The sequence below is a fragment of the Cervus elaphus genome, chromosome 20, assembly GCF_910594005.1.
Source record: "Cervus elaphus chromosome 20, mCerEla1.1, whole genome shotgun sequence".
Classification (NCBI taxonomy): Eukaryota; Metazoa; Chordata; class Mammalia; order Artiodactyla; family Cervidae; genus Cervus; species Cervus elaphus.
In genome coordinates, this window is record NC_057834.1 from 139,710,478 (window position 1) to 139,726,605 (window position 16,128).

The following is a 16,128-nucleotide window of genomic DNA, read 5'->3' on the forward strand; positions in this document are numbered from 1 at the left end:
AGAAGGGTTACTGACAGGCCCAATTCACTCTCACCCAGGTCTTTCCCCAAAGGGATCAAGGTAGCCACAGAATTATCAAACAATGTGCTGCCTGAGTACAGACGGCAGAGTCAGAACCTCAGTCACATTCCCCATAGACCAACCAGGTGCCACAGGCCCTGGGTCTCGAGTTACTGAGTCCAGGCGAAGCCCCGCTGCTGCCTGACCCGAGTGCATCGCCCATCTCCCAAGCCCCCATCCCCCACACCCCCATTCACTCAGGCCCAGCAGGTGCCCGCCTGTCTTCACTCCACAACGCCCACCCCAAGTCAGGTGGGGGCACAGAGTAAGACGCTAACCTGTGTCCTCGTCTCACTGACCACGCTCCCAAACTGCAACATGTGTGAGCTAAAGACAAGACAGCCTCAGAGCCAAGAGCCAGGGCTGAGGCAGCTGCCAGGTCACAGGGACACATTCTTTTTCATAAACCACATTTTTCCAATTGTTTCAGGAAACAAAGTAACAGTCCTACACTGAAGAAATCCTAAGGTATGTTCCCTGGGCCCGCAAAGCTGTTGCAAAGTCTGAGGAGCGCCCTGCCCAGCGCCAGGCCCTCGGGCAGGCTGCCTTCTCCATGTGCAGCTCTGTGTCAGAATCTCAGACCATCAGGTTTCAGAGCTTCCCAAGGGGTTAAAATGAGTGAGGAAAATAGTCCTTAAGGCCTCCCAGCAGACATAAATTTAGCCCAAACACACTGAACGCCACCCTGTCTCCAACAGCAGATACAGGCCTTCCCCAGTCACCAGCAATGGCCATGGAGGGCTGGCTGGCTGAGCTCTCAGAGGCTGAGGACCACCTGGCTCGGGGAGGCGGGACTGAGAGGCCCACGGGAAGGACCGGCGAGGCGCAGCCTGGCGCCAGAGGCGGAGGAGCTCTAGGAGCGCGCCCAGCCCTGCAGGGCCGGCCACTGAAGGGGGGGGCCTGAGAGCACAGTGGGGGCTGGTGCACTGGGAGCCCCAGTGCGCACACACAGGGGCCTGGCGTTCAGACAGCCTGAAACAGAAGGGGCCATCTAACACTATTCTTGCTCATGCCAGGGTGTCCCAGCCTCTTTGGCAATTCAGCCCCCTGGGACTGCCACCTCCCCACACAGAAACTCTGAGCAGGTCTTCTCAACCGTCTAGAAGATGCTGGGCTAACCCAGAGACCCATAGCGCCCAACACAACTTCTTGTCAACATGACGCCACTGGGAATGAAGGAGGCCTTCTGGCCGGGCCAGGGCAGCTCGGCACTTGAGAAGCCCGTCTTCCCGGGGGGGCAGGAGGGGCGGGAGGCAGCCGGGGCAGAGCAGCTGCACACACAGCCGCCTGTTACTCAGAGGCCTTTGTAAACACCAGGAGCAGCACAGCCCTGCAGGCCCAGGCTGACACTAAAGCAGATCTTGGAAGGAGGAGGCTGGGCCCACGGGCGGGGCAGCCACACATAAGCGGGAACACGTGACCTCAAGTGGGTATCCCACTCCTCCCATCCCCAAATACTCAGAAGATGCACTCCAAGGCTTGCAAGAAGATCACCACCCACAGATACAACTTGAGTGTGAAATATTTATACTGCAATAAGTCACCTGAAAGATAATATTTTATTAAAACTCATCCAATAAATCCATTTCTATAAAAACAAATCAGAACTCCTCAACTATTAACTTAGCAGATACTAGCTTTTAGAATACCTATTCTTAATACCTATGCTGAGGGGCTTCCCTATAGCTCACATGGTAAAGAATCTGCTTGCAGTGCAAGTGACCTCGGTTTGATCCCTGGGTCAAGAAGATCCCAGGGAAAAAGGAATGACAATCCACTCCAGTCTTCTTGCCTGGAGAACTCCATGGACAGAGGAGCCTGGTGGGCTACAGTCCATGGGGTCACAGAGAGTCGGACATGACTGAGGAACTAACACTAACTACACTACTACTGCTGTTCTTAAAATGATGGAGAAAACACAAATAAGCAGGAAACATTTACACACAGAGGCTTCTCTGGTGGCTCAGAGGTAAAGAATCCATCTGCCAGTGCAGGTAACGATCCCAGGGTCAGGAAGATCCCCTAGAGAAGGGAATGGCTACCCACTCCAGGATTCCTGCCTGGAGAATTCCAAGGACACAGAAGCCTGATGGGCTACAGTCCAGGGGGTCGCAGAGTCGGACATGATTTAGACTCAACAATACAACAACAATTCACACACAACAACTCACCCAAGACCGAAGTGCAAGAACTCATTTCAACTGAGAGACCAGGGACAGCCCATCTTCAGAGGAGAGATGGGGATAGCCCATCTTCAGAGGAGAGCCACGGTGTCACCAGTGAAGGGAGCAGCCTGCAGACCTCGGAGCTGAGCTGTGACGCGGCCGCTGTCCCCGACACCAGGGAGCTGCCAGTCCTCCACAAGCCTGCCCCACCCCCCACCCACCACGTCAGAGGGGATGCACCCACAGCTCAAGGCGGGGAGGGGCGAGCTCTTTAGGTCCCAACAGCCCAGAGCCGCTGTGTGAAGAGGAATGTGTAAAACTACCTTCTCCTCATACCCGGTCTGTTTTCTCTTCTAAGGATTCAGGATGTTCCTGCTGTGTTCCATCAACCTCACGAGTTTCTAAAGCCCAAGAAGATGAGGTCTAAAATCAGACTGAAAACAGCATCCTGGCTGGAGTCAGTGGCCTGAGCAGCTTCTCTCCTCTGGCCTCTGGAAGACAGCCAGCCAGGCCAGGCAGGCATCAGCCACAGGCAGGGAGACCTCCAGGACAGACCCTCACCAGATAGAGCCCAGGCTGCTCTAAGCGAGCACTGCACACACATACGCCCCGGGGGAGCAAGGCTGCCCACCAGAAATGCTTCTGCAACCTTCAGAAACCAGCTTTTGGATTCCAACGTCAGAAAAGGATTCTCCCCTTAGGAACCAACCACCAAACTGAGGAGGAAGTGCTATCTACACCTTCCAAGGCAAAGACTGTGGGGCTGGGAGAAGGTGCAGAGGTGAGGCACACTGGAAGCCCTTCAGCCGGCTCTCCTCCGCCAGCAGTCTATGCTGATTGTTTGCAGGTAGTGACCCACCATATGGACCAGCTGATTTTGAAAGAGAAGATGGTAGCAAACACTAAGGTGGAGATCAAACACTTTTTAATCTACAACTTTTTTTGTAAAAGCCAGACAGTACTTTTGGGTCTGCGAACCCGATGGTCACTGTGGCAATGACTCAGCTCTGCAGTGGTAGCTCAAATGCAGCCACAGACATGTGACTGATGAGGGATGGCTGAGTTCCAGTAAAAGTTTATTTACAAAAACAGGCAGAGCCGAGTCGGCCCATGCGCCATGCTAAGCTCAGCCCTGGTCTCTGAGGCCATAGGCTGCGGTCTATCCCCAGGATGACAAGTCCCACCAAGGCACCAAAGACCTCAAGGGTTTCAGGGAAACCTCAATGTTTCAACCCCACTTGGAAAGCCAAAGCAGCATGTCCACCAAGCACCGCAGGGCTCCTCCCACAAGCCAGGCGGTGTGGAGAGGCGCAGCCGGGGAGACCAGACTAGATGCTGGGAAAGGTTTCCCTGAGGTCACAACTCAAGCAACGCTGTTGGGGGCTACCAGGCAGCAGGCAGCATCTTCCACACCCTCCTTCACACACCGACCACCGCGTCATCCTGCCACCCCTCTCTCCAGCACGCCTCTGACCTGCACTCCTCCTCCCTGCAGATGAGGTGAAAACCAAAGCAACAAAGCCCACCCCGCATGGCGCTAAGCGCTCCAACAGCCAGCCCAGACTGGAGCACAAGCCCCAGGCACCTCCCAGTGACCCGGCCCCGAGTCAGCACCACAGCCCAGGAAGGCCGCCTTGCTGTCAACCTTTATAAAAGACTTTTTACAGAATTTATTTTAGGCTTTTTACTTATATTAAAGTTCTGTGTGTATATGTCTGTGTATTATGCATTCTGTCATTTTCAGCAAGGAATTCTCTACTGTACTCCCGAAGGTACCCCGTCTCCAAGGCCCACCTGGAGAAGACGGCAGAGAGCAGTCCAGGGGCCCCGGCACTGGGAGGACTGAGAGGAAACCACACACGTACACACGTTCTGCTGACCTGTGCTGTGCGCCGGGCCCAGCCACTGCACCCACGTAAGCTCTGGCGCCACACGCCAACGGCGAGACCACCGGAAAGTGGATGGAACGCCCCACTGCCACGTAACAACCTCAAGCCCCTCAGCCAGAAGGCAAATGTAACATGCTCGTTTTGACCTTAGAAGCCTTTGTTCCTACAAGAAACAGTTTACTGAGTCCTGAGCGTGGTGCTGTTTTCTTATGATTAACCCATTTTGGTGTTTTATAAATTATATACCTAGTAGAAGACTTCCTGATGCTAAAGGAATTATAATTTATCCTTGAAACATTACAAATGAGCCACTGCTTTTTCCCACATGGCTCCTTCGTCAAACTCTAATGTCATCCTTGGAAATCCTCAAAGTCCACCCAAAGAAATGAGTAAAATGGAATCGGAAAACTGTCAGGGGCATACACAGTTCTGTGTGGACATAAAACGAACAATCCTGGGCTGCCAAGGCAGTCTTGTGCTATTCAAACTTTGGATCAACTAACCACACAATCGAGCTTAAATTTAAGATTCTGTTAGCCCCAACTGGGGAGCACAAGAGCAACATCTCAGGTTCCAGGGACAGTGCCAGCCACCAAAAGGCCATACAACACAAGAGCACAGGAAACCTCCTTCCCACGGCCAAAGAAGACAGTAAAGATGAAACCTCCCTTTTCCCCCTGCACTAGGGCTGACACGGTGCAAACGGGGAAAGCTACGCAGCACCTCGCTGCCCCCCACCAGCACCCCAGTAGACAAGGGTCCACCCAGTGTCAGCCAACCTCCGCAGCTCTGCTGGGTCGGAACTACTGCCCCTGGCAAACTACCGCCGCCGATGCTGGACTCCCGTGTGGAGGGGCTCACTGAGCTGCTGGCCTCGTGCAGAAAGTGTCTCCTTGCAGTCACGCTCCGGCATGAGCCTGGAGAAGGCACAAGCGTCTGCACCAGGTGCTGCGTCCCCCATCTCCCAGCGCCATCCCAGCACAGGGTGGAAAAGAGCTATCGTAAAAAATCTTTTAAATAAAAGAGAAACAACACAAGTAGCCCGTTTAGAATCTTAAGTTCTCACTAATCAACACAGTCGTGTTTGCTAGAGGTGGCCTCAGAGCAGCATCTGCGCCTTGGCACCACTGCAGGCCTGTCCTGAGGCCACACGCACACCCTCGGGCCTAACGACACAACTGACCCCAGATGGTGCCGGGCACTCCCAAGAGTCAGGACCGCCCCAGTGAGGACAGCCGCCTGACAGGACTTACAACGTCTCTGTGAGAAGAATGAGGCCAAGTACCACACATCTCAGGTTTTGGGCACATCACCAAAAATGTCTTTTGCAGCATGAATCCTGTGCCAGCCAGCCCGTCCCCGGGGAAGAGCCCCCAGAACATGTAGTGACCCCCCATTCCCCGCCCCCCGAGCTCATGCCACCAGGGCTGGGACTCTACCTCAGAGATGAGCCCTGGTGCACACCCAAGCCCAATCCCCAACCCCAGTTCTTCAAAGTTGCTCCTCAGAACCTCTGGCCTCCCCAAGGGGCCACCTCTGGTGCCACGGAGCTCCCTGCAATGATGCCAAGCCCAGACCCCGGCCCGGCTCCAGACCCCAACACCCCATGACCCTGGCAAGCGCGCATTCTCCTCTGGCCTCAGAAGCCCCATCTGGACCATGTCCTGGCACACTCCAGGTCAGCACTCCACAGCTGCCGGAGACGTTAGGACTGGATGCGGCCCTTGGACCGAGCTGGCACAAAAGCAGGTTCCCCCACAGGTCAGAGACGGGCCTGTTATTCAGAAATGCAAAAAGCGCCCCTTCACAGTGCTGGCATCAAGAAGCTGTGCAGAACAAACCACATGTCACCAGTCAACTTTCTTTTACTCTGCTGTACACTGAACACAATTACAAATCAATATTTTTTATTTAAAAACATGAGTATTTTTGTGGAAAATCTGCTACTTGTTGTCATTAAAATAAACTGTTGTGATGTACTAAAGCTTCACTGTCTTCTCCTAACTCTTTGTCACTAGAAGGATGTAAAATGACTCTAGAACCAGAAGAAACATCCCCACTCTGTCACAGAATCATCACCAACACAGATGACCAAGAAACAGTAAAACCAGACTCTGATGCACTGAGCCCCCTGACTTCAGGAGGTCCCAGTCTGTGATTCAGGATGGAGCAGGGCCCTCCACACCGAACCTGACTGATCAAGCCAAAGCATCTGCTGCTTAGTTTGGCCTGTCTACCTCTCAGGTGATTTCTAAACATTTTTCATCAAAAGACCAGTTTAAGAATAAAAAATACCCTGAGAAGAATGAAGTGAAGTTCCCAAAAGCTTTGAGGAAATTAAAATAACCTTTCATCTCTCTGGGCTCCGTTCACTCCAGTCCGTCCATCACAGCTCCTGCTCTTCCTCCCTGTCCTCCTCCTCCTCCTCCTCCTCGTCAGCCATGCAGCCCTCAGACTCCTCTTCCTCCCGGGCCAAGAGTTTCTTAAAAACCTCAAACTCCTCAGCAGAAGACACCGCTGTTCTGGCCAGAAACTCAGCTTCTGAAACTCTGAGGATGTCCTTAAGTAAAGGGTTGGGGACCTGTGTCTGCCCATTCTTGTCAGGGGTCTGGTACCGGCCCAGTCGCTCCAAGAACACGTGCCTCTGCTTGGTCTTGGTCATGGAGTACTGCAGGAAGTCCGTCTTCACAATGTCCACGTGTTTAATCCCCATCCTGAAATAGGCATACTGGAGACACAGACGTGGTTAGGAAGGCAGCTGCAAAAAGCCTGGTAGGTTCCTAAAGCACAGCCAACTGCGACTGTCCAAAAGCACTTGGAGAAACCTGACTAGTCAACAACAGCAGAGCACTATGATCCCCAACATCTGCATGATGGCCGACAGCTTTCAAAGCATTTTCAAATTTATATCGAGAAAAATGCAGCAAAAAATAAAGGGCAGGAAGGAGAAATTAAGTTCTACTTTTCTTCATGGGGTAAGAAAAACTGGGAGCATGAAAAAAATAGGCAAACAATTCAGAAAACATCTAGGATCTGACCTAAGTCATCAAAATTGTGACCGAAAACTTTAGAACAATCTTCATACTCACATTTCTAAGATCAACATACAAAACAGATTCAAAAGATAGGAAGGTTCTAGCTAATTTTAAATTAGGTATTTCAAGCAGAGGTATCATATGAAGTCTAAGAACGGGCCTGAGTCATCCATTATTAATGGCAGAAAAGTTGCAAAAGATCTTTTACCTGTAGCAAAGAAGACTCAAAACCAAATTCTCTGGCTGGTGTGAACCAAGAGGGTCTAATCTTGACCTTGTCTGCTTGGCCAGGTGAGTCAGCTGACCATGACTACACTGGAAACCTGCTGCTACCCATCACACCACCAGCCATTCTTACCTGAAATTTGTATTCCAGCTCACCAGGGTCCTCCCGAAGAACATACGGGCACCTGTGCAAAATCTCGGTGACTTGCTTTATAGTGAAAAGGCACTTCTCCTTAAGGACCCCAACAATGACTTCAATGTCCCGCTGACGCATGGTGAAAATTTCAGGGCAACAGTAAAGCACCCTCTTTAATTTCCCTGTAGATCATTAAAAAGGGCAAGTACATCATTTTAGGATATTCCAGAAACCCAAGGGGCCAACCACACCTAAATCAAGCCAGAATTTAAAAAACAAACAAGGATCCTCTCCTCTACAGAAGAGTGCCAGCTTCAGATGTCTTCCCAGGAGCACCGTGGAAACAGAAGGGGCCAGAATGACTCAACTCCCCAGTGACTCCCTTTCACTTCTCAGACTCCCCAGTCGCCCCTCGGGGAGGCTTCCCAGCTGAAAGGCACCTGCTTCATATGCTAGGTCCCTCTTGCCCTCCTCACCTAGAAAAGGCTTTCACAGGGATTTACTGGAAAAATCAGACAGGAGGATGGGACAGCAGCTTCCCGCATGTTGGGGCTTTGTATTCATGTTTCCTCCTGTAATAAAACAGTCCTTGAAACATTCACAACCAACATCTTAAGACCTAGGAGCTGGAACGAAATGAAAAGTGGTTCCACAATAAAAACATAATAACGGTAAGAATCCTGATGCACAAGACTGATCTCCAGGTTAGCAGAGTGATCACAGGTTTTATCCACACTAAGGCACTTCAGAGGGACAGAGGCTCTATTAGTAACTGCATTAGGAAAATCGGCATAAACTGAGACTACCCCAGGCAAACTGGGCCATGTGGCTTTCCTATAGATAGCTGAATAAAACTCAGTACCTAGAAACTGGAAACCACTTAAATAAACTGTTAAATCTCCCTAACGGTTGAGTCAGTGTCTTGATAAAACATACTCAGGAATGAATTTCAGGAGTTTAGTGTTTATCTTTGCAGCTTAAGGTCGCGCTGAGCTTGCTAATTTATAATGAAGACACATAAGGTGTTAGGGTTTCCCAGGTGGTGCTAGTGGTAAAGAACCCACCTGCCAAAGCAGGAGACAAAAGAGATGTGGGTTCAATCCCTGGGTTGGGAAGATCCCTTGGAGAAGGAAATGGCAACCCACTCCAATACTCCTGCTTGGAAAATCCCATGGACAGAGGAGCCTGGTGGGCTACAGTCCACGGGGTTGCAAAAAGTCAGACATGACTGAAGCAACTGAGCACAAGGAAGGTGTTAAGTTGAGCCTTTCAGATTACACTGCAAGAGGTAATCTGTTAAGAGAAACACACACCATCACCTTTTGCTCATCTTCTAGAGAAGAGAAGGAGGCCTGTTGAGATCCTCTGAAATCTGGATTCCCAACCTTTTCTCCCCTTTCCCCATCCCCAACAATATTCTACCAACAAGAGACAAAAATGAACAAAACAGTGGAATTCCTCTGGTGAAAGTGGGTAGGGATCCTTGGAGATCCTCATGATCCCCCACCCTCCTCCAAAAAAGCCCATTAAGAGACCCAAATGGACTTCCCTGGTGGTGCAATGGATTAAGAATCTGCCTGCCAAAGCAGGGGACACAAGTTTGAATTCAGGAAGATTCCACATGCCTCAAAGCAACCAAGCCTATGCACCACAACTACTGAGGCTGCGTGCTGCAACTACTGAAGCCTGTGCACCTAGAGCAGAGCTCGTGCTCTCAAACAAGAGAAGTCACTGCCATGAAAAGCCTGCACACTGCCGCCACAGAGCGGTCCACGCAGCAACGAAAACCCAGGGCAGTCAAAAATAAAATTGATTAATTTAAAAAAGAGAGAGCGATCCAGTGAACTTCCAGGATTTGGGAAGTGTGAACCTGTGGGGTGGGGATGATGGCTGGGGAACGGCCACTCCACCTGTCCCAGAAATCTGGAAAGATTTCACGTTTCACATTAAATGGAGACACCTGACTGGAATCCAAGCCTTTACGGGGAACTCTAAGTCTCTGGCATCACATCAGAAAGACAGACACAAAGCACTGAGCCCACCCCGAGTCAATTAAATATCAAAGGGTACATACATACACATGAGCCAATGCCCACAACCCATGCCCACCACCGCCTAGATGCCAGAGCCCCCACAGTGAACACACCAGACAAGAGTCCGGGCGGGTCACTCAGCTCCCCCTCCCTCCTGCAAGTCCCTCTGCAGAGGTCACTCTGCCTCCTCACCTCTAAGCCAAATCACACATTCCTCTCAAGGACTTCCGCCCCCACCACCCCCTGCCAGAAACCTCCTGAATCCAGCTCACCAGGCTACTCGGTCTCCAGCTCTGACTCCTCAGTACTACAAATAAAATCCCCACCAGCTCATACCTTCTCCAAGGCCCAGCTTTCGCAGGTAACTGGAGCGCTTCTTCATTTGCATCACAGGCAGTTTCAATAACTGAGGACTTTTCTTCAAGGCCACACACACAGGCTCTGGATTCAGACCCAAAAGTACTAATTCTGAAATGATGTCCAGCATCTGTTGAGGGTGGGTACCTGGCTGTATGCTGAGCAGTTCATTAACATGGACATCACTGAAACCCATGTCGAGGAGGGAACTGACAACGTTCTCTTGCGACACAGGAGTTCTCTGCTTCTCAAGGAGGCACTGAGTCAGCCCTGTTCTGTGCTCCGCTTTCTGCGCACATTTTGGGGGTTCAACAAAGGATGACTCTTCAAGGCCCCCTCCATTGGAGACTGTCATTAGTTTACGCAACAAAAAAGCAGTCGTCCTTTTCTGTTCTCCAGGCTGACGAGTCGGCCTAGTGAGGAGGGCCCAGGTAAGGGGGGTCAGGCGATGCCAATCAAAGACCTGTAAGACACAAAGGGAATGAATTCCTAGTCACATCAATGCAATGAACACCACAGGATTTCTGAGTCAGGGTATTTAGCTCCTTGGTCCCACACAACCATAAGTTTTTATAAGCAATCTGCAAAGTCATAACTGGACTTTAAAAGCCTACAGAGAAGTTCATGTACAGAGAACAGAGTTTGCAGAAGCATAGATTTGCTTTTGCTGTTATAACTGGGGACAGGGACAAGGAGGGATTGGGAGAACAATTTCAAGGCCATCAGGTAAAGCATACCTTGAGGGGTGGGGGGTCCTCTACCTGTTCAGGGGGGGGGGGGCTACAAATTTAGCTGAGAGATTAACAAGAAGAAAAAAGTTTATTTATATGTATATGTTGATTCAGGAAAGAGGTAGCTCCCTAAATGACTAGAGTTGGGGGCAAATGGGGGAGGAAGGTTTCTAGAGGAAGAACAAACCGGAGGGCTCTTCGGGGAACAAGTGGGAGCCCAGAAAGTTTGTGACAATGTTTATGTTGATACAAGGGGTCATCCCTCTTTTTTTTCCTTCAAGGCAGTAAAACTCCCCAGGAGAAAGGCTCTATGGCGCCCTCTCTCCTGGAAGGTTCTGCTTTTAATGAGATAAGGGCCGCTCCAAGCTGGCTTCTTTCAGTCTCTCAAACGTCTTTAGCTTAAAATCATTTCTGTGCCAACTCTGGGGTCCGAGTCGGTACCCACATCTGAAAACTCTGTATCTCGTACCCGTCTCCAGATTCACCTAACTGCATTCATTCCACAAACGGAATGCCGTTAGCCTGTCAACACACTACACAGGATTCCCGTTTACCTCAGAACTCTTCAGGGAACAGGCCCGCGCGCCACCAACAAGGCCCAATCCCCAGGTCCTCAACGCCCCTCAAGACGCGTCCCAAAGCCTCCCCAGCGCCCTCGGCCGCCGAGCCCTCGCCCTCAGCCAAGCCCGCCCGCTCGGAGCGCCCGCCTCCCCTGTCGCCCCGTCTGTGGTCCAGCCGCGGGTTCGGCCCAGCGCCGGCGGCGGAGGCGGGGGACAATGGGCTAAAACCGCACCAACGCGGCGGAGAGCGCCGAAGGTCGGGATGCCACACCAGGTCGGCACGCGCACACCCCCGCGACTCGCCAGGAGCCCCGGAACGCGGCGGCAGCTCACCTGCCGACCCAGCGCCGCCATAGCGCGGAAGCGACGACGGCACCGCTGACGCCGGAAGCAGCGCTCTCCGAACCCGCTACTACAGCCCTCCCGCGTCCGTCGCTTCCGCCCTCCCCCTCGCAAATGCAAGCGCGAGGGAGGCAGTTCCGCCCGACCCTTCTCCACCTGTGTCCGGCCGTGGGCGGGTGGCCAGGGTCTTGCGCCCCTCGCCCCACGCCCCACGCCTGCACCGTGGGCTCCCAGACCACGGCTTCCCTGCTTCGTGCCCACTCTGCCCGGATTCCCGCTTTCCGGAGCTCCTGGCTGGCACAACAAATGAACAGCCCATTCCCCACACGCTCGCTTCCCTTAAGAGAAAACTGTAATCTCGGCTCAAACCGGCCGCCCCCCTGGTCCAGAGAAAGTAGGTTAAGGCAGAGACTGGGCGGTCTGAGTAAAATGGAATCGTCCCAGGTGAAGTTATGTAAGATTTGATGTGGAACCTGTATCCAGTAGCAATACTAGTGTCAAGTTGCAGTGAGAATGGAGTGATCACCAGGTTCCAGATGGGGCCTGGCGGCCGCGGAACACCTACTCTCAGCCCCTCTCCGCACTTCTGAGAAGTTAGAACTGTGCCAGACCCAGGGACGCCCCCGGCCTTTCCAGAGCAGCACCTGCCAGGAGCAGCCTATGGTCTTAGGAGCTCCCCTTACAGCTAAGCAACCATCTCAGACTGCAGCCCGTCCTTTGTTGACAAGCACCTTGACTTCTTGCCAGCTCCAATTATAATTCTTGATAAACACACACATATGCTAGAGGTGTTTAAACCATCCAAAGGAACTCCAGAAGTCTTTACAGTTTTTCTTTTAAAAAGGTCCTCCCAACTTAGAGGTATGATTTCCTTCTGGGATGAAATCTAGTAATGCTTCAGCCTAATTTGCATCCATTTTAAAATTTTGGATATAGACCTGTAATTGTTCAGGTATAGAAACTGCGCATCTCTCAAAAGGGGATAGTGGGGGAAAAAGAACAAAAAAAGTATACTTTCTCAGCTGCCTAAACTCCATCAATTTTAAGTCCAAACCTTAATTTGTAAGCACTTCTTGTTTTATCTACTTGTTTCTGAACTGAGGAAAAGGACTTAATATTTGCATTGATACAGTTTATAAAGTACCTTCTCTGGGCCAGGCACCAGACTGGGTGCTAAAAATGTATCTTTTCACAAAAGGATGATATCAAAGAAGAGGAAGATTGTAAACCATGTAGAACTCAAGAAATGGTTCTGTTTCTGTTGGTTTGCTTTTTTACCCTGATTTTCTCCTTGAAATATGCAGCTGTCAGCACTGCAAAACAAATCACGTTAATGCTTTTACACCCAAAGAACATCCTTGTGGGCCTCCCTGGAAGGAGTCACAGAACCTAAATAGGTGTCTAGGTCTAGAAACAGTAGTGGCTGGCGTGCAGGGATCACTCCAGAACATCAGTGGCAACTTCAGTGCTCTGAGAAAGCCTTGCTCTTTGGAATCTTACCTGTAATGTGGGGAGGAAAATTTTTCAGCATCTGCCTCAAAACCTTTCTGCCTGGATTCTTTCTGCAGAGAACACTCTCAAAGTGTTCAGACTTTCCTCTGCCAACAAATCAGGTGAGTTTTAATTATTTTTCTTAGACAGAAGTAACAGTTCTTGGAGACCTAGAACTTTGCATTCTCAGCCCATTGCACACCTGTCTGAAAAAAGCATTCTGTAACTTCTTCTGTATTATAAGCATCATAGAAACTACAAAGGAAAATATTTGGGGTTTTTTTAAACTTTGAAGAGTTCTTGGAACATCATAAGACTTATTTGATTCTGAAGAGTAAATGTCACTAACTTACTACAGACTTTAAAAAATACACTTCTAAAAGTCCTGCCTTTACTGTCCCTGCTGGACAAAGGAAGGGCCCTCGTCATTCTCTTGAGATGTCAGAGACACTCAGGCAGCACTTCCTAAAGGGAAGGGATGTGACATCCTATATCCCAGAAGTTGAGAATAAAATGAACTGTCATCAAGACAGCTGCATACTTCCTAAACGAACCCTGGAAACTGGGCGCAGGATCACACCAGAGGCAGGCTGGTCCTGAGCATCTTCTTGGTCCTCTGGGCAGGAGCCTCGGCCCCGGCAGAGAGTGAGGACATATGGGGAAAGGGGTACTGGGACCTTGAGTTAGGTTTTGTTTTCTCCCTGCTATTTGAGCAGGGAGGGAAATGAAAGGTTTCCTTCTGACCCCAACCACTCTCTCTCCTCCAAAACAGATACAAAATAGGGGCTGAATTTCAGATTAGGGTGGATTGGAGCCTAGAGGGAAGGAGTCATCTGAGTGTGTGAGAGCTGCACTGGGACCTGATCGGGACTGGGAGAGGGACCCTCAGGGCTGGATGCCCCCACATAGTCACGGGGTGGGGGAGATACCCCCCACATGGTCACAGGGGGCTCCCTGGGGTCAGACACCCCCACATAGTCACGGGGTAGGGGAGACACCCTCCCACAGTCATGGGTCGGGGCTCCCTGGGGCTAGATGCCCCCAGATAGTCATGGGGTAGGGGAGACACCCTCCCACATAGTCATGGGTCGGGGATCCCTGGGGTCACACACCCCCACACAGTCACAAGTGGGAGGTCCCTGGGGCTGGATACCTCTGCATAATCATGGGGTGCTGAGGTGCTGGGAGGAGTTGGGGTGGACAGCAGAGCAGAGATAGATGATGGGCCAGCCCTGCTGAGCTCTGCACAAGGAGAAGGGGGATGGCTGACACACCACACCCTCCAGTCTCCTTAGACTGGGCAAGCTTCAGAGACGTGCTGGGCGCACCCACAGGAGGGAACCCCAAGCTGACCAAGGCGGGACCTCTCTCCAGCTGTGGCGCATGGAGACGCACAAATGGAAAAATAAGGAAATGAAGTGCTTCCCATACCAGCACTGCAGAAGAATTCACGTGGTGCAAGTCAGGGTAATTGTTTACTAATAAAACTGCTTTAATTTGGAAAACGTTCAAGGAAATAAATTAAAAACAGTTTGGTCATTTGGCGAACAGTTCTCCACACTCCACGTATCAGACAAGCACACACCAAGTCAGAGGAAACAGAAACGCAGGCGCATATACAAAAGTACAAAGAGAATTAGAAGCCTCTTGTATGCCTTTTGCAAATTCACAAATGAAAAGCCCTTTAATAGTACAAAACTCAAACACTAGAATGTTTTTTCAAGGCCATGAAAAAAAATGAATTCCAAGTCTATTTGGTAAACCTAAAATAGTACAGCATCACTGGCTTTTGTTCTAACAGATGAGTTTTTAGAAAGTGAACTTGGCCTAATTCTTGAGCACTTACTCTCTGAATGGAAGGGCCTGAGAATGCCATGCCTCCCTAACCGAGTGCCGGAGAGCAGCAGGGAGCCGGGTCGCCCGGCGCTCTGGGTCCTGCCCTGCTGCACGAGGGCCCGTGGGACTCCAGGGCCCGAGCTGCGGCACTCGGGCTCCTGCCGTCCAGCTCCAGACCAACGGTGGACAGAGCTCTGCTCTCTGAAGGAAGAGAAAGGTAGGCTGCATCAGCTGCCAGTGATACTGTTCTGAAACCCTTGGCTTCCCTCTGGAGGAATTCTGAAGAGCAGAAGGCACCAGAGGAACCCTGCAGAACCCACCCGGCATCGTTCGAGACTTGCCGGACCCCGCTGCTGTGCTGGAGCTGCACATCCAGAGCCACGGACACGGCCCCCTGAGCAGTGGGCCTGGACGCACAGGGCCGCCGCTGCCCACCGCGGGCCCCGGCTCCCTCGCCGTCCGCTCTCCTCCTCCCCTCGGCCTGCTCTGACCATCGCCAGCAGCACTTCCCAAACCCTCTCCCTAGCCCTCCACCTCATCTGTGGGAGTCCTTGTCACGGGCTCCCATGGGTGTCGCCCACCTTCTAAGGCCCCGGTGCTGTTCAGGGGCCTCTGGAGTCCAGCTCACAGGCAGCAGGCTAGCCCTGGGCCCTCACCTTCATGACCAGGGCAGCGCGGAGGAGGGAGCCCCCCAGACCCCCTCCCCCACAGGGCGCGGGCTGCACCGCTCACCTGGCTTGTTTACCCGACACACCTCCTCCCAGGTGTAGTCCGCCAGGTTCACGGGCTGCGTCACCCAGGGGTCTGTCACCAGCTTCTCCAAGGTGGTGCGCTGCTCGGGCGCAGGCTGCAGCAGCCCAGACATGAGGCTCATGAGGTCTGGGGACAGAAAGGCGTGTGGTCAGAGGGCTGACGGCGGCCCAGGCTGGGAGTGGGTGGCGCGCACTGCGTGAGTGCAGGGCCTGGGCTGAGTGGACAGGAGGTGGCCTGCACCCCCACTTCTGACTAGCACCATGGGGCTTCTGGAAGGCAGGGTCCCCAGCTATGCTTCCGGAAGGGCTACGGGACGTGTGTGTGGCCCCGAAATGAAAGCACTCGAGCTCCCAAGCCGCTCACTACAGCAGCATGCGGCAGCCCTGACGTGCGCCGCCCTCCGGGGCCCTGGGGACACAGAGCCATGGACACAGGGATCGTGTGACAGGGCAGGGGAGGTAGGTGGCCAGCCGCGGAGCCCCGGTCTCTCCCCACAGGAAGGGCGCACAAGCACC

General features: G+C 52.1%; 3 protein-coding genes across 8 annotated transcripts in view; 1 reads left to right on the forward strand and 2 right to left on the reverse strand.

Annotated features, from left to right (window-relative positions):
- Positions 1-5,234, forward strand: part of SNED1 (sushi, nidogen and EGF like domains 1) — a 73,342-nt gene extending 68,108 nt beyond the window's left edge. For both annotated transcript variants that reach the window (XM_043875898.1, XM_043875899.1), the window contains exons 31-32: positions 491-528; positions 2,584-5,234. In XM_043875898.1, the coding sequence (XP_043731833.1) occupies positions 491-527 (37 nt within the window). In that variant the 3' untranslated portion in view covers position 528; positions 2,584-5,234. The remainder of the gene's footprint in view (positions 1-490; positions 529-2,583) is intronic.
- A 727-nt stretch (positions 5,235-5,961) lies between these two features.
- Positions 5,962-11,626, reverse strand: MTERF4 (mitochondrial transcription termination factor 4). 2 transcript variants are annotated; one of them, XM_043875900.1, is made up of 4 exons: positions 11,525-11,626; positions 9,880-10,363; positions 7,508-7,692; positions 5,962-6,842 (listed from the first exon to the last, which is right to left on the reverse strand). In XM_043875900.1, the coding sequence occupies exons 1-4, from the start codon at positions 11,543-11,545 to the stop codon at positions 6,501-6,503; spliced, it is 1,032 nt and encodes a 343-aa protein (XP_043731835.1). In that variant the 5' UTR covers positions 11,546-11,626; the 3' UTR covers positions 5,962-6,500. The 2 variants fall into 2 exon arrangements, with proteins under 2 accessions (XP_043731835.1, XP_043731836.1); XM_043875901.1 differs by lacking the exon at positions 11,525-11,626 and adding an exon at positions 11,186-11,371.
- A 2,530-nt stretch (positions 11,627-14,156) lies between these two features.
- PASK (PAS domain containing serine/threonine kinase) overlaps positions 14,157-16,128 on the reverse strand; it is a 32,416-nt gene continuing 30,444 nt past the window's right edge. For all 4 annotated transcript variants that reach the window (XM_043877082.1, XM_043877083.1, XM_043877084.1 and 1 more), the window contains exons 17-18: positions 15,593-15,739; positions 14,157-15,061 (exon numbers count right to left, since the gene is read on the reverse strand). In XM_043877082.1, the coding sequence (XP_043733017.1) occupies positions 14,907-15,061; positions 15,593-15,739 (302 nt within the window). In that variant the 3' untranslated portion in view covers positions 14,157-14,906. The remainder of the gene's footprint in view (positions 15,062-15,592; positions 15,740-16,128) is intronic.

What these genes read in the sequence shown, in the direction of transcription:
- MTERF4 (XM_043875900.1), bottom strand. Translation starts at nt 11,545, where the DNA reads ATGGCGGCGCTGGGTCGGCAG. An exon ending in AAAGCTGGGCCTTGGAGAAG is followed by an intron (nt 7,693 to 9,879) that starts GTATGAGCTGGT and finishes AATGATCTACAG; the next exon opens with GGAAATTAAAGAGGGTGCTT. An exon ending in AGCTGGAATACAAATTTCAG is followed by an intron (nt 6,843 to 7,507) that starts GTAAGAATGGCT and finishes CTGTGTCTCCAG; the next exon opens with TATGCCTATTTCAGGATGGG.